Source organism: Macaca thibetana, chromosome 1 (genome assembly GCF_024542745.1).
Source record: "Macaca thibetana thibetana isolate TM-01 chromosome 1, ASM2454274v1, whole genome shotgun sequence".
Taxonomy (NCBI): Eukaryota; Metazoa; Chordata; class Mammalia; order Primates; family Cercopithecidae; genus Macaca; species Macaca thibetana.
Genome location: NC_065578.1, coordinates 52,304,880 through 52,331,036, shown reverse-complemented (window position 1 = coordinate 52,331,036; position 26,157 = coordinate 52,304,880). Strand labels below are relative to the sequence as shown.

Genomic DNA, 26,157 nt, shown 5'->3' with positions numbered 1-26,157 from the left:
AGAACCCACTGGTAACGCCCCCTCAGTGAAGATGACCCGTGACCCTCCAGGTGAGCCCTTAACAGGCCCAAAGCCCAGGAGGTCCTTTGCTTGGATGCTCCACCTCTGGGAATGCACAGTGAGCTCATAGGCCGTGTGTGCTGGTTCAGGCCTCACCTACTATTCCCAAGTGGGCCATCTGCACACACCTCCAGGCCCCATCACCGGGGGCTATGCCCTCTTCTCCCGGGATGCCTGCCCGTGCAGCTACTCTGCGGGCCCCAAGAACTGAACTTTCCACTGATGCCTGCTGGTCTGGCCGGGGCGCTGAGGGGCTTGTATCCTGCCCCCTCCACCTGGCACCAGCCCAGCACCTGGCAGGAAGCACGCACAGACATAGCCACAGGCTGCAGGGATAGGGATAATGCTTTTATATTAGTTTTTCTATAACAAGAAAAATCAGCTTTGAGATTTTTATCATTTTTTTCCTTAGAAAAGAATAAAAAATAAAGGCATCCGGAACTTCCCCCACGGGCCTGAAGAATAAAGGTGTCTCCTAGGTGCAGCTGGGCCCTTCCTCCCTGGCTCAGCCCAGCCCCATCGCCTCTGCTTCACTCCTGCTCCAAGGCCCAGCAGCACCCAAGGGGCTCTCCCGTCCTGCCTCCGCTGGGCTTACCCATTGGAAAAGTGCCTGTGTCCTGCCAGGGCGTGGCAGGGAAGGACTCTTAGCAGAGTGACTGTCCAGCACCTGGAGGAGCAGGATGGGCCAGGCCAGGCCAGCAGTCCTGAAGGCTCCTGTCCCCAAAGGGTGCGAAAGGAATAAAAGCCAGCTCTTGTGAGTTCCAGAGGGTGGCAGGCACCTGGCCACAGAGCATGGAGATACCCTTGTGTCTTCTCCAGGGAACGGACGGACAGATGGACAGGGCAGACGGCGAGCTGCTGTGGCTGATTCTGGCTGGGGCAAGAGCTGTCTGTGGCATAGGCTTTGGAGGGCTGTTTGCATATGACTTGTGCATGTGTGTGCGTGGTGTGTACACACACATACACATGTCAGCAGGGGGAGGGAGTGGGTGCCTGTGTGTGCTAGGGCAGGGGCAGACCCTTCCCTGCATGATTCAGAGGGTGTGGCAGTGGTAGTGGGTGTGTGGCAGAGACTGTGGTGGTTTGGAGGGCAGTGTGTAACGGGCTGTGTGTGGCTGAGCTGGGTGTGTGAGGGTGTGACGTGTGTGCACGTGTCTGGTGGTGGGACATGCTGCGGGAAGGGGTGGGGATATGAGACTGTCAGCCTGTGGCATGTGGGATGCCCGTGTGTCCAGCTGGGTGTGTCTGTGTGAGCACAGCCGAGTAGGGGGCTCAGCGCACCGGCGTGTGCTGCACAAAGGAGTCCGGCAGTTCATCGTCCTGCAGAACAAGTAAGAGAGTCAGGGGCTAGCTCAGGGCAAACCCGCCACCCCAAGCAGCCTGAGGGGGGCCTGCTGTGGGAGCCCTGCTGGAGGCGCTTTGGACAGGCCAGGCTACTGTGAGGAGGGAGGGAGCGTGGGCCCTGGGAGCCCAAAACCAGTGGGGCGCTCATGCCACAAGGCCCTTGGGTCCCACCAGCCACTCCCTGGGGCCTCTCCCAGAGCCCCACTCCATTGACCTGAGATGGAGCAGATTCTCACCCACCCCAGGACTCCATAGCCCCTCTCATGAGGGCTGTGGTGTCCTCACTGAATGGCCCGTCATCTTGTCGCCAACCCCAACTCTGTGTGAGGACAATGCCTCAGAGAACGGCTCCACCTTCATACTCCCGGGCTCTGGGAGCTGAGGAAGGTGACCCCCAAGCTCAGCCTCTTGCCAGTCCCTCCACACGTGTGGATACCCACCCCTGTGTACACTCTTCTCTCGCCATCAACTTGCGCCCCTCTCCCGGCTCCCTCTGTCACCCACCCAAGTGGCCCTCAATAGCCCCCTCTGGTTCCTCTTTGCCCCAGGCCCTACTTCAGTCAACACTCAACAGTGGCCCAGCAGCCCCTCCCACAGCTACGCCCTGGCCCTGTGACCCCCAGCCTGGCTCACTAGTCACCACCTCTCCTCTCTCCTCAGACCACACCATCGTTCCTGGCTCCTCTCCAACATCCTTCTCTGAGTCCCTGCCCACCAGCCCTCCTGTCTGCACCTCCTTCCTTACCCAGCCTGATCCCGGGACCCACGCCTGCAGCCAGCCTCCAGCCAACACACTCCCTTGTTCCTTGCCCTCCTGTCCTGAACTCTTGGCTGAAAACCCAGCTGTGGGTGGATCCACCTGTCCGTCTTCTCCATACCTGTGGTCTGCGGAGCACCTCCCTGCTGCACAGAGAAAACGGAAGACTGGAGGCATCCGGCTGACATGGCTTCACATCCGGCCACCAAGCTACCAACCTACCTGTGACAGCAGCCACCCTGCCCTCTGTCCCTCCTGCTAAAGCCAGCAACTTCTATCATTCCCACGGGGGCCCTCACAGTCAGCTCTTTCCTACATCGGTAACTCCCCCTCCAGGCCAGTCTCTTCCCACCAGCACCCAAGCCGGCCCCTTCCATTAAGAGGATGCGTGTGGAAGATGCATGTGTGCGTTGGGGCATCTTCCCAGAGCCCCTTACACAGGGCTTCCCTCGAGAGGCCTTTGCTTCCTGTGAGGCTCAGAAAATGAGCGCTTCCTGAACCTCACACCCCATTCCCACCTCTGCCCTCTCTCATCTCTCACAGCCAAACTTCTCAAAAGGCTTGTCTGCAGTGCCTGGACCCACTTCCTTTCCAGCCACTCTCCGCACCCCAGCTTCCCCTGTGGCTACAAAGTCACAGACAACCTCCAGGTGGAAAAATCCAGTGGGCACTCCACAATGCTCAGCCCCCTCAACCCCTCAGCAGCACTGACACAGCCAAGACCCCCACTTCTAGACAGGCCTGTGCATGCACGCATCATGTGTACGTGTGGGCAGGCAGGTGTGTACGTAAGGGCCTGCGTGTGTGGGTACGTATGGGTGTTTTGTGTGCATGTACTCACATGCATGTACACATGTGTGTGCAAGTATGTACATAGTCTAGGCCTGCAAGTATGTCATGGAGTACAAGCGTGTATGTGTGTCTGTGTGCATGAGTGTGGTGTGTGTATTCTGCCTGTGCATGGTTTGTGGATGTGTGTACATGTTGAGACGTGCGTGCACATGAATGTATGTGTGTTGGTGCATCCGTGTGCATTTGTGTGCATGTGCACTGTGTTACATACATGTGCAAACGCCCTCTGGCCATGGCAGTCTGGGGTTTTCCTACCTCTTTTCCTAACTTCTCTGTCTCAGTCTCCTCTCCCACGTTGCCTGCCCGCCTCACTCACTCTTTCACGGCAAGCTTCCCCAGCTCCCTGCAGCTTCAGTGATTGTTTCAAGGCTGACAATGCCTGGAGCCCTCTCTCCAGACCAGACCTCACTCCTGAGCCCAGACCCACATGTTCAGTGCCCCCCGGGCACTCCCTTGACAGCACCCACACCCTGGGTGAGAATCTTCTGGAAGATGTGGGCCTCCCGTAGGCGTCAATCTTTCACTCAGGGCCTGGTACATCCCAAGTGCTCTTATAAATTTGCTAAATGGGCAGATGAAGCAGAGGCCGGAGGGTGAAGAATGGACGGAAAGACCCCTATATCGGGATCAGGAAGGGGAAAGAGCAGTGAGCAGAAGTGTGTGCTGCCCCACACAGGCCACATACCTAGGTCACATCTGGGTCACCTTGTCACTATCTTGTTTCCTCTTCCTCTTCCTCCTCCTCCTCTTCCTCCTCCTCCTTTTCCTTCCCCAAGCGGCCACGGTCCTTGGAAACGTCACCAAACTCAAAGTTGCCTTCAATGTCCAAGACCTGCAGGTGCTTCAGCCTCCGGAAGGCGCTGTCCACCACGGAGCCCACAGCCAGCTTGTTAAACCTGTGGGAGCGTCAAGGCGGAGTCAGTGCCAGGAGCCCAACCCCCAAGGAACCCTCCCTTCCCCCAACTGGCCTCTCCAGAAGGTAACAGGGGAGGGAACGGCCCTCCTGGAAAGTGGTGCAGCAGGCGGGAAAGGCCAGGGCCTGAGAGCACGGTGCATGATGGAAGGTACAGGCTGGTCAGGGCAGCCGCAGCTTGGGGTGGGACTGGCACTGGGCCAGTCTCTGCAAAGTGAGGGGTCTCTCTCTGCACACAGTCTCACTGTTATTTTGGAAGCCACATCTTTGGGGGCTGTCTCTATGCCATCCCTGGCATTAACCCCAAGGCCTGAGGCTCCTGGGCCGCGGTAGCCAGGGGTCACCACAGTGCCTGATGTGGAGTGGCACACAGGCAAGGCCAGCGCTGAGCCGGGCCAGGGCCACACTCAGGGGTGGGAAGGTGGAGGCTGTGGCTCTGATCTCAGGCTCCTCACTCTCTGTGCTTCAGCTCCCCTGCAGATGCCTGAGGCACATGTCAAGCCATCCTGATGTCATCAAGCCCTGGGCCTTCTGGGCAACTAAGCTCCTGGGAGCACACACTGCTCTTCTCTGCCCTGTCTCCTTCTCTCTGATTTGGGGGCAGGGATTATGGGAAGTGCTGGGAAGAACCATCCTGGCTCTGCTGGATGGAAGCCCCTCATATCCTCAGGGAGCTGCATCCCTTGAATCATTCCAAATCTCCATCTCTTAGCCCCAGAACCCAGGGAGGACCTGAACATCTATCCCTGAGTGTGAGGCCCGGGCCTAGCCTGGATGACTGCAGACACGGCAGTCACCTGCGCTCTCAGGGCCTCAGCGCTCTCAGCTGCAAACCAGGAAGACGCTGTCCGGCATCCTTTCTGCCACAGTAACATTCACAACACCCGTGAGCACTGGTTTCTAACGCTTCCAAAGCCCTTTGACAAACCTAGGAACCACATCAGGCCTGGCCAGACTGTCCCCACCCTTGAGAGCTGAGCCGTGGTTACACAGTCAGCAGTGGAGCCAAGCTGTTCCCACGTGCATCAGCTGTCCCGCTGGAGCTGGGGCAGACCCCACGGGGGTGTGTACAGGGCCTCGAGTGGCCTCCTACCTGAGAAAGATCCCCTTGAGGTTGGGTGTGGAGTCGAAGGCATTGGCGGGCACCGCACTAATCTTGTTGTTCTGCAGGTATAGGTACTCAAGTGACTCGGGGAGCCCCTCGGGGATCTCTGTGAGCTGATTCCCGGCGATGTCCAGCAGCTGCAGGGGCGACCAAGGGAGTCAGGGACTCCCACCTGTGCAAAGCACTTAACAGCTTACAAAACTCCCACCAAGTCCCCAGCCTATCTAAATCTAACAACAACCCTGTGTGGAGGAGGGGGTGTCTATAACTATCCCCACTTACCAGATTGGGAAATAGAGGCTCAGAGAGGTTCAGTGATCTTTCCAAGATCACATAACCCGTAAAAGGCTGTAGCCGGGTGTGCCTGACTCCAAACCAGTATTCTAATTGATGAATGTCCTACCCAGCTTCTTGTGCCTTCCCACATAAACTCACAGCCAAGACGTTTGGGTGTCAGTCCTACCTCCTGACACACTTGTCATTCCCATTAGACTTTGTCATTCCCAAAGATCTCAAATGGGCAGAGCCCAGGGCTCCTCCAGACTCTGAATCTCGCCCCACTGGCCCTGGATGGGGCCGTGGCAGGTGCTCGGGTGGATCTGCTCATTTATGGACCTCAGGGGCCACATGTACAGAGGCCAGGAGCAAGGGCGTAAGACCCACAGTGACCCCAGCACAACAGCCAGGCCCCAGGCCGTTCTCCGATCATCACATGCCTGGCATCCAGGGGAGGACAGTCAGGGAAGTGGGTTCCCACAGGGAGCTGCTGAAGCCACTGGGCGGCCCCTAACCTGGAAGCACCCCACCTTCCCGCCCAGGTTCTCTGATGAGTTTCCTTTTTTTTTTTTTTTTTTTTAATTTGAGACAGGGTCTCGCTCTGTCATCCAGGATTGAGTGCAGTAGTGCGATCATAGCTCACTGCCAGCTCTATTTTCCCTAGGCTCAAGTGATCCTCCCACCTCAGCCTCCCAGGGTAAGTGGGAATACAGGTGCATGCCACTGCACCGGGCTAATTTTTTTTTTAATTTATTTTTTTGTAGAGACCAGGTCTCACTATGTTGCCCGGGCAGGCCTTGAACTCCTGGGCTCAAGTGATCCTCCTGCCTCGACCTCTCTAACTGCTGAGATTCAGGCATGAGCCAGCGTACAGAGTGGATTTCTCTTTCACCCACACTGGTTGAGTTGGGGGTTTTGTTACCAAAGTGAACTATGCGCCCAGGCATCCCTGCCTAATTCTGACCATGTGGTCACAGCAGCCACATCGACTGGCCAGCCCCAGAAAGCATGAGTAGATCCCCACCTCCAGCCCTCTGCAGACTGGTGAGGTGGGCCCACAGCTCAAGCTGGCCCCTCTACCTCCCATCCCAAGGCCCAGACTTCTCCACACACCTACTCCTGTGCCTGCAAAGGGGTGAGCTTGACTCTCCCATACATACCACCTAAACTGGCCCCTGGTCCCCCTGAGCCTGGGGCCCCTACCTGCAGCCATGACCTTCCTTGCCTCCACAGCCCTTCTCAAACCTGTATCTGCAGGTGGTGAGCTCAGCTTGGCCATAGCAGCTGTACTCTGCCCCTCACTCTTGTACCTGCAGGTGGGCTGGGCTCACCCTAGCATGCCAGCCACACCCTCTGCCTGACCCACCTTCTGCCTCCCCTAAGGCCTAGCTTCGCCCTAGCCAGCATCCCCACAGATACCTGAAGGTGAATGAGCTCAGTCTGGCCATACCAGCGGAACCTCCCTTACCACCCAGCCCTTCTCCTCACCCTTCAGACAGGTGGGCTCAGGGCAGCCATGCCAGTACCCCCCTCCATGGACATGGCCCAGCCTCCTCCCTTCCGCTTACCTGCAGATGGGCAAGGTCCACCCAGGCGCGGGGGCCCAGGGCCCGGCTGCGCAGTCGGTTGCTGGTGAGGTACAGCTCACGCAGCTGGGCCATGCCCGCCAGTGCCCCTCGTGCCAGGGCAGCCAGCTCATTGCGCTTGACCTTCAGCACATGGACATTTCGAGGCAGCCCAGGTGGCAGCGTGTGCAGCCGGTTGCCCGACAGGTCCAGCGAGCGCAGCAGGCGCAGCTTGCGGAAGGCGTCGCGGTGCACCTGCGGGCTGGTGATGCGGTTGTAGCTGAGGTTGAGCTCCTCCAGGAAGTAGGTGGTGGCAAAGTCTTCGCGGCCGATGCCTGTGATCTGGTTGTGCAGGATCATGAGGGTGCGCACGCGGCGAGGCAGGCCACTGGGCACGCGCTCCAGCGCGTTGTTGTACAGGTGCACCGTGTGCAACCGCTTGAGGCCCTGGAAGGCCCGCGGGTGGATGCCCTGCGCCTGCAGCTGGTTGCTGTGCAGCAGCAGGTACTCCAGGCTGCGGATGGGGGTCAGCACATCCGCGTCCACGCTCCGGATTGCGTTCTTCTCCAAGTGCAGCAGCACCAGGCTGCGCGGCAGCCCAGCTGGGACCCGAGACAGGTTGTTGCTGGACAGATCCAGGTACTCCAGGCTGGAGAGCTTCCTGGGGCAGGGAGGGAATTAAGACGGTTGGCAGGAGCCCACATTGTGCTCGTTTCCACCACGATTCCCAAGAGAAGCGGCTGGGGAATTGCCACTAGCTCCTCCCAGCTCTGCCGCTCACTGACTGTGGGCCCTCAGTCCTCGCTCCTCGGGTTGACTCAATGATATTCTGGTGTAGGAAGGATCCGGCATTTTCTGACACACAGGAGCTTACTTGAAGACCACCGTTTAACCTTTTGATAGCCTTTTATGGCTACCTTGATCCCTTATAAAAATGAAAATGTATTTGCCTTCAACAAGAATGCCCAAGTCTATATTTCGTACCAAGAAGCCAGCCTCTGCCAATGCTTCTTTATCTCACTGGAATCTCGGAAGGCCTTACTTCTGCATAGTTCTTGTTCCCAGGGACAGAAATGTCAACAGAGGCACAAGGCTTAAAGTTCCTTCTCCAGGGAAGGTGGGCAGGGGACGTGTGTGAGGGGCTGGGCTGGGTGGTTGGCCCTGAAGGAGCTTCCCGGGCCCCGTGGTCACGCCAAGGACCTGGTGAGACAAGGACTCACCAGAAGGTCTCATTGTCCAGACCCTCGTCAGTCAGGTAGTTGTTCTGCAGGTACAGCTCGCGCAGGCTGCTCAGCTCGCTGAAGGCCCCTGGGGGAATCTTCTCCAGCTTGTTGTTCTGGGGGATGAAGGGAAGGGAGGAGAGTGTGAGGAGGACTGAGGGCAAGGTCAGGGCCTCGGGATGAGGTGTGGAGAGGAGTCTGGGAAGCCACCAGGAAGGGACCCATGTGGGCACCTGTGCCCATGTGGGCCTGAGCTCTTCCCCTGCAGGCCCCCGCCCCAGTGCCCTGGCTGTGGGGTCTGCTGTGCCCCTCCTTACTTCTTCCCTGCCCACCTTGAGGTGCAGCTTGTACAAGGCAGGCGGCAGGTGCTTGGGCACGTGGCGCAGGAAGTTGCTGGACAGGATGAGGACCTCGACGTTGCTGGAGCCGTTGAACATGTTGTCCGGCAGCCCGGCGTCCGCCAGCTTGTTGTTGTGCAGGTACACAGACCTGCGGGTCGAGGCACAGGTCCTCACCCACCTGGGCTCCCTAGGCCCTGAGCCAGCTCACCTGGTGAGCCTCCAAACCCTTGCCCAGGCTGCTCTCCTTCCATCCAAACTCAAGAGTAGAGAGTCAGAAGGACCTCAGATGTTGCCTACATAGCCAACGGAACTAAGGACCAGAAGGAGGCCGTGCCCCACCACAGGTGGTCCCATAAGCTAGTGGGAGAAATAGGATTTCCTGACCCCTGGCAGAGGCTCCCCCACACCTTTCAAGGTCTCAGTGGACCCCTGACCCTTTCAGCCCTGGAGTCCTTGCCTGACTTGCGGCCCATTCATCCCTGCCTGTCAACCCCATGCAGCCTGGCTCTGAGTTCCTAGGACTTCCTAAACACAGGGCCTATCTCTGCCTGCCTCTTTGGCCCTAGTGCCAGCACAGGGTCTGTCTCAGAGGAGGTGACCCTCATCCATTCAGCAAATATATAGTGAATATATTATGTAATATAATATATTAAATATAGATATATACATATACATATATGAGGTATATAAATAAATAGATATACAAGATGCCAGAGCTGTTCTAGACTGAGGGCATAACAGTGGACATGACCAATGAGACAGACCCTGCCTTCGTGGAGCCAACATACTAGAAGGAGGGAAGATAAGGAACAAGGGTCATCTGTGACAGACACAGCTCAGTTTTGCTGTGTGGGCTCTCTTGCACCTCCATCTGTGGGATGGGGCCATGCACAGTGGCCCTGGGGTCCTCAGACAGATGGAGAGAGTCAGTGAGACGGCAAACGCAGGGACGGAAGGGCACTGGGGTTGTCCAGCCCCCAAACTATCCTGGGGGCGGCTCCCCAGCAGCCCCCCACCCCGCCAGCACCACCCTGCTCTCTCTCACACCTATGCCGCGGGGCGGTCGCTCCTCCCAGTGCAGCTCAGTGAAGGGCAGTTCTGCCTGTTGAAAGATGCTCCCCTCCCCCCCCAGGGTTGGGAAAGTGGGGACATCCTCACTGGTTCCCCACAATTCCTGTAGACCACACTCTCTGTCCTCGCCTCCTGGCCCAAGTTGTCCTCCTCTGTTAGGGCCCCTGGGTGTCCCTTCACCACAGCCCTGAGCACAGGGCCTCCTTCCAGGCCTGTCTCTGCCTCACATAGGATGGCCGCCTCCGCCTCAGCCCCTCCCCTTGCCCCAGCCCAAGCCCAGACCACCCCCGACCTCTGACCTCAAGTTTGGCTTCTGGCCAAAGGTGAGCCCATAGATCTTGGTGAGATAGTTGGCAGCAAAGTCCACACTGATCAGGGCGTTTGGCAGGAAGCGGGGTGCCAAGGTCAGCTGGGAAGGGAAGAGTTGGGGCCGAAAGAGCAATGGAGGAGCAGAGGCCAGCTGTGGGTCCCACTGTCTGCTCACCACCGGGTCCCCTTCACTGTGTCTCCCTGCAACCAGGCCATCTTTCTCAAATTGAAACCTGTCCCACCCCCTGCAGAAACAAAACCCAGACCTCTCTGGATCTCCTCAGCACTCAGCTTGGCATTCAAGGCCCTCAGGACTTGTCCCCTGCCCTGCCCGTCCTCCTGGGTTCATCCCAAGTGGATAAGAGGTAGAGGCGGGTGTGACTTTTATACCTGATCTTAGCCAAAAGGCCGAGAAGTGATAGGTGTGACTTTAAGGTTGCTCTGGCTGCTCCAAGAATTGGGGGCAAGTGAGGAGGCAAGTGTCAAGGTGAGGAATGGGGGTCAGTGCGGTAAGAGCTGAGGACCTCAATGGGATTAGACATGGTGAGGAAGCTCAGGGCCCAGAGGCACCATTTGTGGCTTGGACCAGTGGGGTCGTAGGTGGTTGGAGATGCCCCTTAAAAAGCTGGGAAGACAGAGGAGGACTGGGTCTGGGGACTATGGGCGGGAAGCTGTAGCTTCCTTCCACTGGACGTCTAGGGGAAATGTCAAGGAGGCAGGCAGATCTCTGAGTCTCAAGTCCAAGGAGTAGAAAGGGTTGGAGACAGCCACTGGACATGGCCATGATGCAGATGGGAGACGGAGTCTGGGAGGGCACAGGTAACCTCCAGAGAGTGGAGAGAGAGGAGGGGCTGGGACAGCGCTCTGGAGCATACCAAATATTTGGAACATGAATACCTTTGTGCCTTCACTCATGACGTTCCTTGTACTGCAGTGCCCCCCCTACCCTGGGGCCCCTGCCTAGAATCCTATTACCCTCCATGCCCCTGCTCAAATGCCATCTCCTCCAGGAAGCCCTCCAGGTATGACTTCCCCAGTGGGGACAAGCTCTTCCCCCTCTACACTCCTGTGGGCCTTGGCTTCTGTCTTCATGACCTGACACACTCTGATGTCCTGAGTTATAGGCATGGGGTCCGTGTCTTCCCCACCTCCAACCCGGGGCCATGTCTGAGCAGCAACAGGGACCCAGCAGCCAGTCTAGAAAGGCCCTGGTGAAAGTTCATGGAACTCAGGGAAGACAGTGCCTGGAGGACAGGGCAGCATACCCCCCACCCTGCCTCGAGCCCCTCACCTTGTTATTGGCCAAGTACAGGTAATTGAGGTTGGTCAGATGCTCAAACGCCTTCTCTGGGAGCCCTTCAAAGGACAGGCATCGGTCAGAGCCCTGGATGAAGGAGACGCTACAGGGAAGCATAGCAAGCACCCACCCTCCTCCACCAGCCACCTGCCAGGACTGGGGAGGCAAAGGCAGCTCAGATCCCCTCCCAAGCAGTTGGCGGGGCCCGCCCAGCCCTGTTCTTTCTCCTTGCTCACATGAGCCCAGGCTCAGAGGAGCAGGCAGTTACTGTCTACTGAGGGACTGACTCCTCACTCTGAGCGGGGATGAGCCCTGAGAGGTCAGGCCAGCAGCAGAGCACCCAGCCTGACCCTTTTCTGCCAGGAAGAAGTGCTCCCCTCTGGGAGAGCCCCAGAAGGTCAGAGCCCCGTCCACAGGCAGGTGGGCTGGGCCGGGAATGGCTCCACACAGGGTGGGGCTGCGGCTCTGGGCCTCCTCACCACCTGGCTCACCCCAGCTCCATCTGGCAGATGAGTCAGGACTCGGCTGCTGCCGGGAGCCCTGCCAGGCTGGCCTCTGACCCTCGTTTCCCGGCTCCAAGACCCCCAGATGCTGGACCTCACCCACTATCTAACAAGAGGGAACAGTTATATAAACTGGCATGTCTCTCCACGGAACACCCTGCTGCCGCTGTGTAAGATGACGGTCAACGAGAGGCTTTAGCAACGCGAGAGAGGCGGCCGAGCTGACGGCTAAGAGACGCAGAGCAGGCTGTGATATCATAGCATGTGTTCAGCCACGAGTTTAAAACACAAAGGAAAAAAGACCACCGGACTGTGGTGATGGCTGCCCCACTAACTACAACTCAGCCAATTGTACCTTTGAATTGGGTAAATCTTATGGTATATAAATGATACTTCAAGAAAGCTGCCTTTTAAAAAATGGAAACAAATACACCAAAATGTCAATAGTAGTTAATTCCAAGTGGCAAAATTAGGAGAAATTTTCTCTTTCCATTTTATTTTACAAAGTTTCTATCCCAATCAGATGTTATTTTCATGATCAGGAAAAACAAAATCTTTTTAAAATATGAGGACTCTACAACTCTTGGGTCCTAAAGGCCCTCGGAACCGAAGAACCTGCGACAAGGTTCCGGAAGCTCAGCTTCTCTGAAGCCTCTCCCTGTGCATCCCCCAGGTCTTAGAAACACCCGCCTGGGGCGCACAGGAGGGATCAGAAGCTGGTTGGCGTGTAAGAGGTTTTCTCACTCTAGAGAGATTCTTCAAGCAATCACTATGTCAACAGACACAGAGGTTTCCCAGTTTTCACATAATGAAGATCAGGGATCCAAACTTCTTCAGAAAGCTAGAGGCACCGTGTGTCCCATTGGAATGGCAGACTTTGCAGCCATTGTTGCATAAGGATTACACAAACTGAAGAGCAGGGGAAATATGAAAATGTCCCTTCATCTGATCCACATGCATGTGGCAGCCCAAGGCTTTGTTGTAGGAGCCATGACTGTTGGTATGGGCTAGTCCATGTATCAGGAATTCTGGGCAAATCCTAAGCTTTAGAAGGAGAGAGGCTCTCTTGGTCTTGTTGGAGGAGCTTGTTTTAGTTAGACAGCTTTTTTCTTTTTCTTTTTTTTTTTTGAGATGGAGCCTCGCTTTTATTGCCCAGACTGGAGTGCAACAGCAAGATCTCAGCTCACTGCACCCTCCACCTCCTGGGTTCAAATGATTTTCCTGCCTCAGCCTCCTGAGTAGCTCGGAGGCTGCTGAGTAAGCACTCGTCAGCACGCCAGGATAATTTTTTGTATTTTTAATAGAAACAGGGTTTCACCATGTTGGCCAGGCTGGTCTCGACCTCCTGACCTCAGGTGTTCCACCTGCCTTGGCCTCCCAAAGTGCTGGGATTACAGGCGTGAGCCACCACACCTGGCCTAGTTAGACATCTTGAAACACGTCACCTGAATGCACTTGATGATGTCCACTTTCTTAAACTGTTCAGATGAAATTAGTTGTAAAGAAGACAGGGACGTCTAGGGGAAATGTCAAGGAGGCAGGCAGACCTTTGAGTCTCAAGTGCAAGGAGTAGAAAGGGTTGGAGACACAAGGATGGGAGGGCACCGGGGTTGTCCAGGTAACCCTGACGTATTCCCAGTTTGCTACAGAATCTCATGTTTTGGATGTTATATAAGGGTCCTATTTTCCCCAGTTAATTTACCTTTTTTCTATCTGTCTTGTGGACTGGCTGGCTCTTTTAGAACTCTGTCCAAAAGTGCATGGAATATAACTTGTAAAGCCTCCCACAACTGATATTACCTATGTGTGTGTTTAAACCAAATTTAGAAAGCTTGCGATAGAATTGCACAGTAATAATATTTATTAAAGAATCACAATTGTAAACATGAAAATAACTTATGGATTCTAGTTTAGTTCTTTTGTAATTGCAGAATTATATTTTTGCTGCTGTTGTATTAGAATCATTTTGAAATGTCATCTTGAAATAGAATCATGTATTTTAACTCATGCAAAGGTAAGTGAACACTTTAAAAATGTGTGTGTTGCTTATTTTCTCCTTAAGAATTATAAACATTTAACTAAACAAATGACTTGTAATGGAATTGATGAATGACTTATGAGCATGCTGGTTTGGCCAGACAGTATACACAAACTTTCATGTACAGAATGTTATTACACTTGTGAAATTCTCTTGTCTAACCGGAATTTACATTCCATGGTGATAACATGGTATATGTATTGTTATTAAAGTAAGTGACTATGTCAAAAAAAAGAAGAAGAAGAAGAAGAAGAAAAATACCCGTGTGGTATTCAGGCAAGAAGAGGGAGCCCCTTGCCCGTGTGGAGCTGGTTCTCATGCAGCCCCACTGCTAGCCCGGCCCGGGCCTGCTCTCTTCCATCCACACCCCAAGATCCACAGGGCCAAGCTCTCCCCCGGGCACCCAGCATTGTTCAGGCCCCCAAGGCCCCACTCAGTGTCCCTGACCCTGGGCTCTGGGCGGCCCCTCACCTCGGGAAGTCAGGCGGTTGTTCTGCAGGTTCAGCGTCTCCAGCCGGTGCAGCCGGGAGAGCTCCTCAGGGTAGATCTTTTCCAGCTGGTTGTTCTAGGGGGTAGGGGGTTGCGAGGAGGCAGCATCAGCCTAGTGGGGTGTGCCCTGGACTCCATTCGTCACCCGTAGCTCCAGTCCTAGAATCCAGTCCACCTGCTGGGTGCCTCCCTTGGAATTCTCCCCCATGGCAGCAGACCCCCAGTGCCAGCTCTGGGCCAGGTCTGGATATGGGCTCTGGGGCACAGCAGTGACCACAACAGTTGTGTGGGTCCTGCCTTCAGGGAGCCCACACACGGACATCTATGGGCAGTTCAAACTCGACATGCTATCTCCTCCAGACCTGCTCCTGGAGCCTTCCCACTTCGTGACAGGCAGCCACAGCTGCTCCCCAAGTCAGAAACCACTTTTCCTTCCCCTCCTTGGCCCTGCAGTCCCCTTTCCCCTTGGAACACATGGAAAGCTGGGGCAGGTACCACCTCCTCCAGAAGCCTTCCTGGATTGGGTTGGGGCTGGATTAGGAGGCTGCTCTGGGCCCCACACACAGTCCTTCCATTTCCATCTGGTGCCTCTATCTGTTTAAGTCTCTGCCTCACCCACTGACTATAAGCACCCAAAGGGCAGGGAACGCCGAGCCCTGCCTCCATGCGCAGCCCCCACACAGGACCACAGGCCCAGTGCAGGCACTTGAGAGAGCTGGTGTGTGGATGAAAGAGCAAAGAAAGCGACAGTAAGAGCTGTGCTCAGCATGGTCCTTTCTCTCAGTGGCTGCCCTGGCCTTGGGCTACCACAGCTGCCAGCTCAGACCCACCAGTGTGGATGACGGAAGGCAAGTCACTCTCCCGCACCGGGCCTGATCGCCTCTGGGAATGGGTGCCGCAGCCCCTCCATCTCCCAAGGGCTGCTGGGCCACACAAGGCGAGGATGGGTGCGCCTGCACTCCACGGTGCTCCCGGTCTGGACACTGTGTCCCACCTCTCAAGGTTCCAAATTCTAGCCTGCCCCTTGGCTGGAGACAGCACTCCATCCTAGGAGGCCCCACAGTATTCTGTCAGGTCTACATTGCTCTGGGGTTTCCTGGCCTTGTAACGGTGGCTGTGCATTCAGAGGGTCAGCTGCTAGGCAAGTCTGCGTCCATTTTCAGACAGAGCCTGGCTCCACTTGGCCCAGCCCGGACGCTAAGTGAGCAAAGGGGGTTTTATTGTACTAACACAGTGCTCCGTGACTGGGACATCAGGAGGGGTGTCACCTGGTGCAGCCAGGGCGCCAGGAATCTGACCCTGTGGTTGGGAGTGGAGAGCCGCACATACTGGAGGTTCTGGTGAACAGGTTGCTGGGAACGTCGGGGTTCTGGGATGGGAGCCAAGGGTGTGTGGGCAGCCCCGTGACCACGGGTGCAACGCGGACCTCACCTGCAGAGACAGGTGGCTGGTGTGTTCAGGCAGGTCCCCCGGGAACTCACGCAGGTCGATGCCGCCACAGTCCACGACGCCCTCCTGGGAACAGGCACAGTCTCGGGGACAGCTGATCGCGGCTGGGCCAGGCCCAGGCTCCTCAGGGCTCAGGACCAGCACGGGCTCCTCCTCCGCAAATTCGTTCTCTTCAGGGCTCAGGCTGTGGCCGCCGCTTCGACCAAATCCTGGGGCTCTCATGGCAAGCACAGGTCCCAGGTGCAGCTGTGGCAGCAGCAGCAGCAGGAGCAGCAGCGCCCGGCTCTGGGCCATGGTGCCTGCAGGGGGTGCCGAGTCAGATGCGCCTGGGCGCCAGGGCTGACGGAACCTGTGAGATACAGTGGACACAATTGGGGCCCTTGAAAGTCATGACGGGGCCCTCCCGAGCACAAAGCAGGGCCCACTCTGGGCCGTCCTCAGAGCCCAGCCGATGACTGACTGCCACCCTCCGCACCTGCCCAACCCCCACCAGGCTGCCCTCCAGAGGCCGGGGACCAGGTAAAGCCCTGTCCTCTGGCAGGTCTGCAAAACCTTCTGCAGCCTTCATGCAGCAGGCTTGACCCTAAGGAGTCTGTACCCCTATTTCCTAGAAGGGGAAGCTGAGACAGGAGCTGGACTGTGCTGAGCCCTTGCTATCCTGGCACTGGTGGTGTGGGAAGACCCCGTGCCTCCTCCAGCAGCCACAGGCCATGGTGAGCCAGCACCGGCAAGGTGCGTCCCGGCTCTCCAGCTTGCCATTCTCAGGTCCTCCTGACTTGGTCCTGACTCTCTTCCAACTGTCCCCTTAATTGCCCCCAGTTCTACAGGACTATGGGATAGCTCCTCCCTCCAGGCCTGCCCCCAGTTCTGCAGGACTATGGGATAGCTCCTCCCTCCAGGCCTGCCCCCAGTTCTACAGGACTATGGGATAGCTCCTCCCTCCAGGCCTTTGCACATGCTGTTCCTTCTGCCTAGAATGCCCTTCCTCTCTCTTGTGCAATCAGCATTTTCTTTTCTAGGAACCAACTTCAGTGCTATGAACATGGGAAGAGGAGGAGCAGGAGGACACTGCGATGCCCTGGGGCTCCCCGTGACTGCGTTCACCCAGAGCTTAGCATTAGCTGGGTTGGGTTTTGAATAGCAAAGGTGTGTTCTTCCCACAGAGAGCTGTGAGCAACTCTCTGTGTCTGGACATAGGTCAAGCCCAGAGCCAGGCACAGAGAAAACATCAGTGACTACAGCTGCTGCTGCCCTCATGGCCTCCCAAGTCCCATTCCTGATGTGTATCCCCTCAGCTGCCCTCACCAGGGCTTGATGTGCTCAGTGACCACTGCCACCTGCCAGAGACCACTCCCAGGCATGGCCCCCGGGTCCAGCAAGGACGGGGCACAGGGGATGATCTCAGGCCCACAGAGGAAGGTGCTGGAAGATGTCATTGTCCCAGCAGTCCCGTGGCGTAGGCTTGGCTTCTGGTGGGTTCCTGGGTTCTCTTTACAGGGACTCAGACATCTCTGGGCTGTGATAAGACATGCTGGTAGCTCAGGTTCACTGACTCTCAGGTCCCACAAATCCCAGTTTGAGTCCCACCTCTGACTTGCTGAGCCTCAGTTTCCTTGTCTGTACAATGCAGATAATACATCTAAACACACAGCTTCTGTGGAGTAAGACGCAAAGCACCTGGCTTTTAGGTGATGAGGTGATAAGGTGATGCTATTAGGTGATGAGGAGCTGCTGTCACCACTGCAGCAATCACGCATAGGAACATGCGGCACTAAGTGAGCAGCAGGGACGGCGGCAAGGACCTGCTGGGGATGCCTCCAGCACGAGGGACATTCACTCCTGAGCTGAGTGGCCACAAGTCCTGGCTCAGGCTGAGCCTCTCTCCCCACCACCAGATCAGAAACCATGACCATAAAGCAGCTAGAAGGGTCTGGCAAGACCCTGGGCCTAGGAGGGTTTTGTAAACGGGGAGCTTGACAATGATGTTAATGTCTGGAGCTAGCGGCCACAGCTGCAACCTTTGCTCTGGCCTCAGCTCTGGCTCTTATGTGACTATAATTGTCTAAACCTCAGCTTTCTCCCCCATCCTTGGGTATGATAACAACACTATCCTTGTGGGAAGACCATGAGGGGTCAGTGAAATGCATGTACTGCACATAGTAAGTGCTCAATAAACGTTAGCTTTTCCTGCCACTCACTAATTGTCTGTTCCATGCGCATGGTCTGCACCCCTGCCACACCACTGCTCACTCCAGAATCCTCTGCTCCTGCTCCTTTTCCTTCCCTTGTCTAGATCTTGTAGATCTTGCTGGGCTTTTTTTTTTTTTTTTAAGACAAGACCTCACTCTGTCACCTAGGCTGGAGTGCAGTGGTGCAATCATAGCTCACTGTAACCTGAGCTGCTGGGCTGAAATGATCCTCCAGCCTCAGCCTCTCAAGCAACTGGGACTACAGGGGTATACCACCATGCCAGCCAAATTTTTAAATTTTATGTAGAGATGGGGTCTCTCTATGTTGCCCAGGTGGTCTCAAACTCATGACCTCAAGTGATCCTCCCAAAATGCTGAGATTACAGGCATGAGTCACTTCGCCTGGCCCTTCGTGTGTGCTTTCTGACCCAATCCCAGGCCCACCTCCTCCCAGAAGATGTTGCAGACATTGTAGCTGCCTCTGAGTTCCTGCTGCCCTGTGGTGGCTGTGGGATTTCAGATACCACTTTGCCTCACTTGGTGGCTCAGCCAGTTATCTGAAGTAAGGGCCCATGGTGCCTGGGCCTGTACTGGGCACTGGGACACAGGTGAGGTGGAAAAGATCCTTGTCCTCCATCTGGAGGGGGCAGCAGACCTTGGTACCAACAACCACTCCCCACCCAGACTGGGGGTGGGCGGGGCAGCATAAAAGGGGTCCCAAGGAGTAGGAGGTCCTAGAGGAGACAGGAGGGGTGGCAGCCAGGCTTGCTTGACCCTACAGATCCACATGGTTTATGGAGACTCAGGTCTCAGCCACTGGCCCAGCAAAGAACCAGGGAGCCCGGCACACCTGCAGCTTCCAGGCTCCAGGGATCAGTCGGTAGCAGCAAGTGGCACCCACAGCAGCCCAGCCCTATGCTGGCTCCGCCACACCCCTGCTGCCCCTGCCCCCTGCCCCAACACCGGTCTACAGACCATCATTCCCGCAGCACATTATAAACTCCACAGCTAGCTCAACAGCCGGCAGGCAGCCCCTTGCCCATCTGACCCCACTGCAGTCTGGTGTTCTGAGAGCGGGAGTGTGGGCACAGGCCTAGGCCCCAAATTCAATCAGGGCAGAAGGCCAAGGAGAAGAATCCAGGGGAAGGAACTCTGGTCTCACATATCCTGTACACGCACCAGGCAGGCTGTTCTGCCTCCTCGCCTTCTGTTTGGTGTCTGTAAAAATCTGTAAACTGTATCCATAAAAATATTGAATTTATATTAACATTGTGCACCATACTGAAAATGTTATCATCACCACTTTACAACTCAGGGAGCTGAGGCCCAGTGGGGTCAGCCAGTGAACAGCTGTTAAGTGGCAAAGCTGAGCTCCCAGCCCACATCACATCAACAATGCTACGCTGCTCTCCCCTAGGCCAAGCATGACGGGGAGCAGGGGACCCAGACAGAAGACTCAGCGTGGCTTCTGCCCTTCAGAGAGCCACAGCTGCACTGGCCACTCCATTAGCCACTGGCCACACGTGGCTACTGGGTACTTGAAATGTGGCTGGTCCACATAGAGATGCAAGTGTAAAATGTGGTGTCCGTGGATTTCAAAGACGTAGTACAAAAAATAATGTAGGATGCCTCATTAATATTAATATTAATGACATCAAATCCCATTTATTGTTATATTGATTACATGATAATATTTTGAACAGGTGAAATAAATGTTACCAGTTTCATTTTACTTTTTAAAATGTGGCTTCTGGCTAGATAAGGTGGGTCATGCCTGAAATCCCAGCACTTTGGGAGGCTGAGACAGGTAGATCACTTGAGCCCAGGAGTTTGAGACCAGCCTGGGCAAGATGGTGAAACCTCGTCTCTCCAAAAAATACAAAAAATTAGCCAGGTGAGGTGGCATGCACCTGTAGTCTCAGCTACTCAGGAGGCTGAGGCAGGAAGATCACCTGAGCCCAGGAGGTTGAGGCTGCAGTGAGCCGTGATCACACCCCCGCACTCTAGCTTGGGTAACAGAGTGAGACCCTGTCTCAAAAAGAAAAAAAAAATGGCCCCTCTAGAAAATGTTGCATTGCATATGTGACTTGCATTTATGGCTCACATTATATTTCTACTGGACAGTGCTGGTCTGCAGCTTTATGCATAAGCTGAGTATTATAATCCCATTCTAAGGGATGACTACCAGGCAAAAGGGAAAGGGTCATACAGGCAAGGGGGTCAGTGTGTGCAAAGGCCCAGAGGCAAGACAGTTCACACTCACGAGACTGCTATTTCATTTAATTCTCACAAGTAGCTCCCAACTCCATTTCTTAGACTAGTAAACAGAGGCTCGGAGCGGTAAAGTGACTCATCCAGGCTTACACAGCAGTCAGAGTTGGAACCCATGCCCTTCTGTCTCTAAAGCTCTCCACATGAGAAACACTCACGGCTGGCTGAGCTGCCCCTCTGTCCAGGGGTCTGAGTTCTTCCTCACCAGGTGGACTTCAAACTCCTGGAGACCAGGGAGCTCCCCTGCTCTTCCCCACACACCTCCCACACGGCTGGATACACAGAAGGGGCCTTAGGGGGCTTATCTTGCTCCATTCTTAGAAGAGCAAGGCGGGGTACAAATTAGCCAAGTGCCTGTGGGGTGTCTGGTGGGGGATAGGGACTGGGAGTGATACAAACAGGCACAGTTGCCACAACAAGCCCAGGCCACGAAGGAGAGATGTGAAGGCCAGGTTAGGGAGTGTGAGCCTTATCATTGGAAGATGAGGACCACTGAAGGGCAGGAGCGTGACACAGGGTGGACGTGAGGCTGTGCAATTGGGATGGGTGAGGGCTAAGGGGGCCTGACCCTGGCAGAGAGAGAGGTGCTGGACTGCAGGAATGGAGGGAGAGGTAGGAAGGACAGACAGGGCATGGAGAGTGGTCCCTCCAGCTTGGCCAGCCACTCTCAGGGCTGTGAGGTCCTGGGCAGGTCCAGCCCTACTTGCTGTGTGACCTTGGCCATACCACTGACCCATCTGCATCTAAATTTTCCTGCTTGTGGTTTTTTTTTTTTTTTTTTTTTTTTTTTTTGAGACAGAGTCTCACTCTGTTACCCAGGCTGGACTGCAGTAGCACAATCACAGCTAACGCAGCCTTGGGCTCCTGGGCTCAAGTGATCCTCCCACCTCAGCCTCCCGAGTAGCTGAAATTATAGGCATGTGCCACCACACCTGGCACCTGGCTAATTTTTTATTTTTTGAAATGGGGTCTCACTATGTTGCCCAGCCTGTTCTTGAACTTCTGGCCTCCTGCCTCGGCCTCCCAAAGTGCTGGGATTATAGGCATGAGCCACTGTACCCCGCCTTGCTCTTCTAAGAATGGAGCAAGATAAGCCCCCTAAGGCCACTTCTGTGTACCCAGCCGTGTGGGAGGTGTGTGGGGAAGAGCAGGGGAGCCCCCTGGTCTCCAGGAGTTTGAAGTCCACCTGGTGAGGAAGAACTCAGACCCCTGGACAGAGGGGCAGCTCAGCCAGCAGTGTTTCTCATGTGGAGAGCTTTAGAGACAGAAGGGCATGGGTTCCAATTCTGACTGCTGTGTAAGCCTGGATGAGTCACTTTACTGCTCCGAGCTTCAGTTTACTAGTCTAAGAAATGGAGTTGGGAGCTACTTGTGAGAATTAAATGAAATAGCAGGCTCAGCCTGTCACCGCTGGCACCAAGTAGGTGTGACATAGCAGGGGTTACTGTTACTGAGAAAGTAAGTGGGACCCACCGTCTCCTCCAACCCCCACCAGGGAACCAAACCTCAAGGCCCAAAGTGTGAGGTTAAGGTAGGACTAGAAGAAGGAAGGGAAAGGGAGACCCAAATCAAGAGGCAGATCCTCAGCCCCCAGCACTACCTTCCTTCTATACTCAAATTCCTTACAAATCGACTGCCCACCTGCTCGGTGCTGGGCCCCAAACAGCTGCATCTTATTGACTCTAATAGAAATCCTGGGACAACATGTTTGTCTTCCCATTCTGCAGATTTGGAGCTCAAGCAAAAAGGGCTGGCATTGTTGCCCATCCCTAAAAAGCTCCTGCTCAAATGCTCCCGCTCAGGGAGGCCTCTCCTGCCGCCTTGGCTGGGTTAGGGTGTTTCTGGGTGCTTCCACAGCAACCTTGGCCGGCTTTATCCTTCAAGTCTCAGCTGAGCCTGCCCTGTCTCCCCAAGCCTGGAGTGGATGCTGGGGAAATGTTTGCTGAATGAATGACTTTGTGAAAGGCAGAGTTGGAAAGGATCTTGAGATCTGCAATACGATCTGCTCTGACTCCCCCAGTTTGCAAATTAGTGTGTGAAAGCCAAGGCCAAGAGTAAAATGTGGGTCTTCTGACTCCTGCCCAGAGGCTTGAGTTGGCCTTGAAGACTGAGCAGGAGTTCTCCAAGTGGACAAAGTGGGAGAAACAGCCCTCTAAGCAGAGGCAGGGTGTGATCAAAAGGCAGGGGCGGGGCTAGAGGAGAGGGATGTGTGTTTAAGGAAGGGTCAACAGGGTGGGAGGCCTAGGTGGCCAAGGGCCTCCACAACCATGCTAGTGTTGGTGACAGGGACTCATTAAGGGTTCCAAGCAGGACACGATCAGCACTTTCATGTATGACTACACCAAGCCTAAAAGTGCCACCATTAGTAATCCCTTACCCTAGACTCAGGCAGAAGAGATAAAGTGTGCGCTCACAGATGACACGAAACACAGTCGTGTGACTCTGACACTTCTTAACTTGCACTCGAGGCTAGAGTAGACTGGGTCCTGGGCCCTAAGAGTGGACATGAGGGAGCAGAACCCCCAGACCAGTCCCCACGGGTCTTTCCCAGGGCAGTCCCCAGGCTCTTCTGAGTGACCTACCTCGGAATGCTGTGCACCTGCAGACCAGCCAGCCTCCTTGCTCACCATGAGCCCTCGCTGCCTTCCCACTGTGGAAGGTTTCTATACAAAGGAGGGATAGGGGACGGGACCACCCAGGGGCTCTCCCGGTTCACACCAGTGCCGCCTCTTGGAGCAGAGCAGACCACAGCTTCCCCTTCCCTGGCCAGCCGGTAATCCAAGGGCAGACAGGTCAGTAATTCACTCCAAGCGCTGGGGGCGCATCCTCCGCGCCTCCCGGACCAGGTCAGTCAGTGCCGCGCGCACCCGGGCCAGGGTGCTCGCCTCTTGCTGCCGCGCCTGCTCCTCTCCTAACCCTCCTCCCTCTCCTAACCCCAGCCCCCGAGGCTGCCAGGAGCCTCGCCGCCCCGCCACCACCTCCTCTTCCACCTGACGGCACGTCAGGTATTCCAACGCCACGATCTCATCCCCCGCCCCAGGCCGGGCTGTGGCTCGGGGACCTGGAACCTGGGGCTTCCGCTGCATTCGCAGAAAGGCGCGGACCTCGCTCCTAGCGCTTCGCGGACCCCCACCCCCTCCTCCGTCCAGTTGTACCGGCTGGGAAGCAGCCGAGTAGACAGACAGACGGACTCCAGGCCGCCAGTGGTTGGCACTAAGCTGTGGCGGCACAGTGGCCGGGGAAGCCGAGCCCCGGAGGGGACCCACCCGGCGGCCGACACGCCCTGGAGGCCAGATCTCTGCCCCTCTCCGGGCCTCAGTTTCTCTATCTGTAAAGAGGTGGAGGTTGGACTCGCTAGGGGGCCTGATGAGTCAACGTGGAAAGACGCGGGATACTCCGGGCCCAGGCTCTCCTGACAGGGGTCCCCGCCCCTACACAGTTCCACCTGCCCCCCACATTCCCTGTCGCCCGCCGGAGTCCTCCCACTCCAGCCCCCGCCCCCATCCGCCCTCAGATTCTTTCCAGATGTGCGCAGCGGGAGGGGCCTGGGGACGGGGACCTGCCTCTGCTCAGAGAGGAGAAGGCCCCTGCCTGAGTCCTGACTGCGCAGGGGTCGCACTCCAGAGGAGGAGATCTCCGGCCGTGCCCTCAGTGCAGGGTCCTACAGAGGGGGTGAGATGCGGCGGCTCCGCCCCAGGCAGCTGCTGGAGCCATCCGGAGAGGCGGGGAAGTCTGAGTGCGCTGCCCGGGCTCAGCCCCTGGACCCCCGGCCCACCCTGGCCGCCAGAGCCCTGTACCTGCTGCGCCCCGGCGCCGAGCCGCGCCCAGCCGGCCGAACGCGCTCCCCCAGGCTCAGCTGCGCTCCGCGGGCTCGGGGTCCTTCCATTCAAGTCAAGCAGGGCGCTCCGCGACGCAAGTTTTGTTGTGGGTTTTCTCCTCCCCGCCTCTCTCCCGCCCCCCTCCCCCACTCCCCACCCCCCCGCGAGCATCTGCTGGACGCCGGCCTCCTTCGGACACAGGCGTAGGGTCCCCCCAGGCGCGGGCAGGAGAAGGCCTGCCCCCTACCCGCGCGGGACTTGGCCTGGCCCCACTTTGCGGGGAGGCAGAGCAGTCTCACCGACCCCTCTTAGCCCCGGCCGCCGCACCACGCCCCCCCGAACCCCTACCCGGGAGACCGGGAAGGCGGGCTGTCTAGTCCACGACGCTTCCTAGTTCCCAGCCTTCCGCACTGGAACTGGACCCCCTTTAGGCCCCACACCTGAAAGAAGGGCTGGGAAGAGGGGTCCTTCGAGCCAGTGCCTCTGAGCTGTATCTGCCTCATTACAGAGGATGTTGCAACCGCTCCAGGCACGAGTACCTTTCCGTTCACTCTCCCACCCTGGGGTCCTGGGCCGTGGCTAATGGGGCCGTCAGCCAAGACCCTGCTGGGCCTCTTCCCGGAAAAGTTCCCCACGCTCCACCCCACCCTCCACTCCCATCCCTGTTGGCCCTGGGCCCACAGCCTGGTGAGCCTTGAAGAATGGTAAACTGGGCCGGAGTCGGGGGCATGCAGATCCCAGTCACAGAGAAACAGGGCGGGTGAACAGAGAGACCTCACGCCACCATATTGCTCCCAGGAGCTGCAAATGTTTCCAAGTAAAGGAGCATTAACTACTACCAGCTGAAGCAACACTGTTTGGCGCCAGGGGCTTCGGCGGTGGAACAGGCAATGGGGCTGGGCTTAGGTGGTACTTGGCACCTCCACTGTGTAGCAAGCCTCTTCTCCTTACCTGCTCTGGCCTGTGGGCAGGGCACCCACACCTGCCTCACCTGGCTGCCCTCCCACTGGAGAGGGAGAAGGATACATAAGTCACACGTGGGACCTCTTGCTCAACCTAACCCTGAATGAATGAATGAATGAATGGCCCCTGTAAAGCAGCTCCAGACCTTTCACTGGCTGGCACCCCCATGGCAGCCTCTGCTTATACCACATGCATGACGCCCGCTTATACCACATGCATGACGCCCTGCTTATACCACATGCATGACGCCCTGCTTATACCATATGCATGACGCTCTGCTTATACCATATGCATGACGCTCTGCTTATACCACATGCATGACGCCCTGCTTATACCATATGCATGATGCCCTGCTTATACCACATGCATGATGCCCTGCTTATACCACATGCATGATGCTCTGCTTCACAACTCTGCAAAGGAAGAACTGCTGCTGCTCCACTTTATAGAAAAGAGATGGCCTCAGAAAGGATACTTGACTGAGTAAAATGCCCATTCACTGGCAGAGCTGGGGTTTTGAACCCAGGTTTACCCTTCTCCACAGCCCAAATTCTTCCCATGATGGAAACAGGCAGGTAACTTGAGCAGGCAAATGTAGAGCCCGGATTTGAACCCAGGACTGTCTGTTTCCATTACACCAATAACTCAAGCACTTAGCAAGAATGGGGAGGGAAAATATTTTGCCTTCTTTGGCCTCAAATTCCAGTCCTTTCAGAGCTCAAACTTACAAGAGTTGGTATGATTCACAGAATTGGACCTGGACCAACACAGAGATGCATCTCGTGTCTTCTCCTGAACACTGAGCCTAGATTCAAGTAGAGCTAAAAGGACAGCATTCTACTAGCTTGAATACTTATGAACTAAAATTTTTAGGACAATGAGAGCCAGCACATATTGGGTGCCCAATAAGTGACAGGCAGCATCCTAAATCCTTAAAACATTTTAATCATCCTAACCCTGTGAGGAAGATATTCTCTATACCTTTAACTGCTAAGGCCAGGGTGTTTCAGGGGCCAGCTACACGGCACATCACACATCCAGTCCCCACCACCTCCCAGAGAAATAGGCTCTTCTGTGGAATGCTGAGCCAATGCCCACGTGTGCTTTGTGGTTGGCTGCTACTATGGACACAAGCTGCAGGAGGAATCATTTTGAGTGCCTCTAGTGTAACAATGGAGGCAATCTTGGTGCTCTAGAAGCAAATCCTCTTTCAGAAGGATTGTAAAGGCAGAGTTTGAAATTGAGGTTCCCTGAATCTACTTGTGCTGCTTCAGTTCCTTCATGCTGCCCCTCAATTTCAGCTCCTGTTTGATATTACTGAAGTACA

At 55.9% G+C, this 26,157-nt stretch overlaps 1 protein-coding gene and 1 pseudogene across 4 annotated transcripts; one reads left to right on the top strand and one right to left on the bottom strand.

Annotated features, from left to right (window-relative positions):
* Positions 1–395: 395 nt before the first annotated feature.
* Positions 396–24,457, bottom strand: PODN (podocan). Of its 4 annotated transcripts, none has more exons than XR_007728605.1 (11): positions 24,216–24,457; positions 15,572–15,938; positions 14,123–14,216; positions 11,105–11,169; positions 9,804–9,913; positions 8,425–8,581; positions 8,093–8,208; positions 6,876–7,533; positions 5,020–5,203; positions 3,699–3,909; positions 396–1,380 (listed from the first exon to the last, which is right to left on the bottom strand). XR_007728605.1 is itself a non-coding variant. In XM_050803065.1 (11 exons), exons 1-10 carry the CDS (start codon positions 24,368–24,370, stop codon positions 3,726–3,728), a joined length of 2,055 nt encoding a protein of 684 aa, XP_050659022.1. In that variant the 5' UTR covers positions 24,371–24,444; the 3' UTR covers positions 396–1,380; positions 3,699–3,725. The 4 variants fall into 4 exon arrangements, 3 of the variants coding, with proteins under 3 accessions (XP_050659022.1, XP_050659041.1, XP_050659029.1); XM_050803065.1 differs by having other exon boundaries at positions 5,020–5,168; positions 24,216–24,444; XM_050803084.1 differs by having other exon boundaries at positions 5,020–5,168; positions 24,308–24,380.
* Positions 12,385–12,663, top strand: LOC126951275 (HIG1 domain family member 1A, mitochondrial-like; annotated as a pseudogene).
* Positions 24,458–26,157: the final 1,700 nt, after the last annotated feature.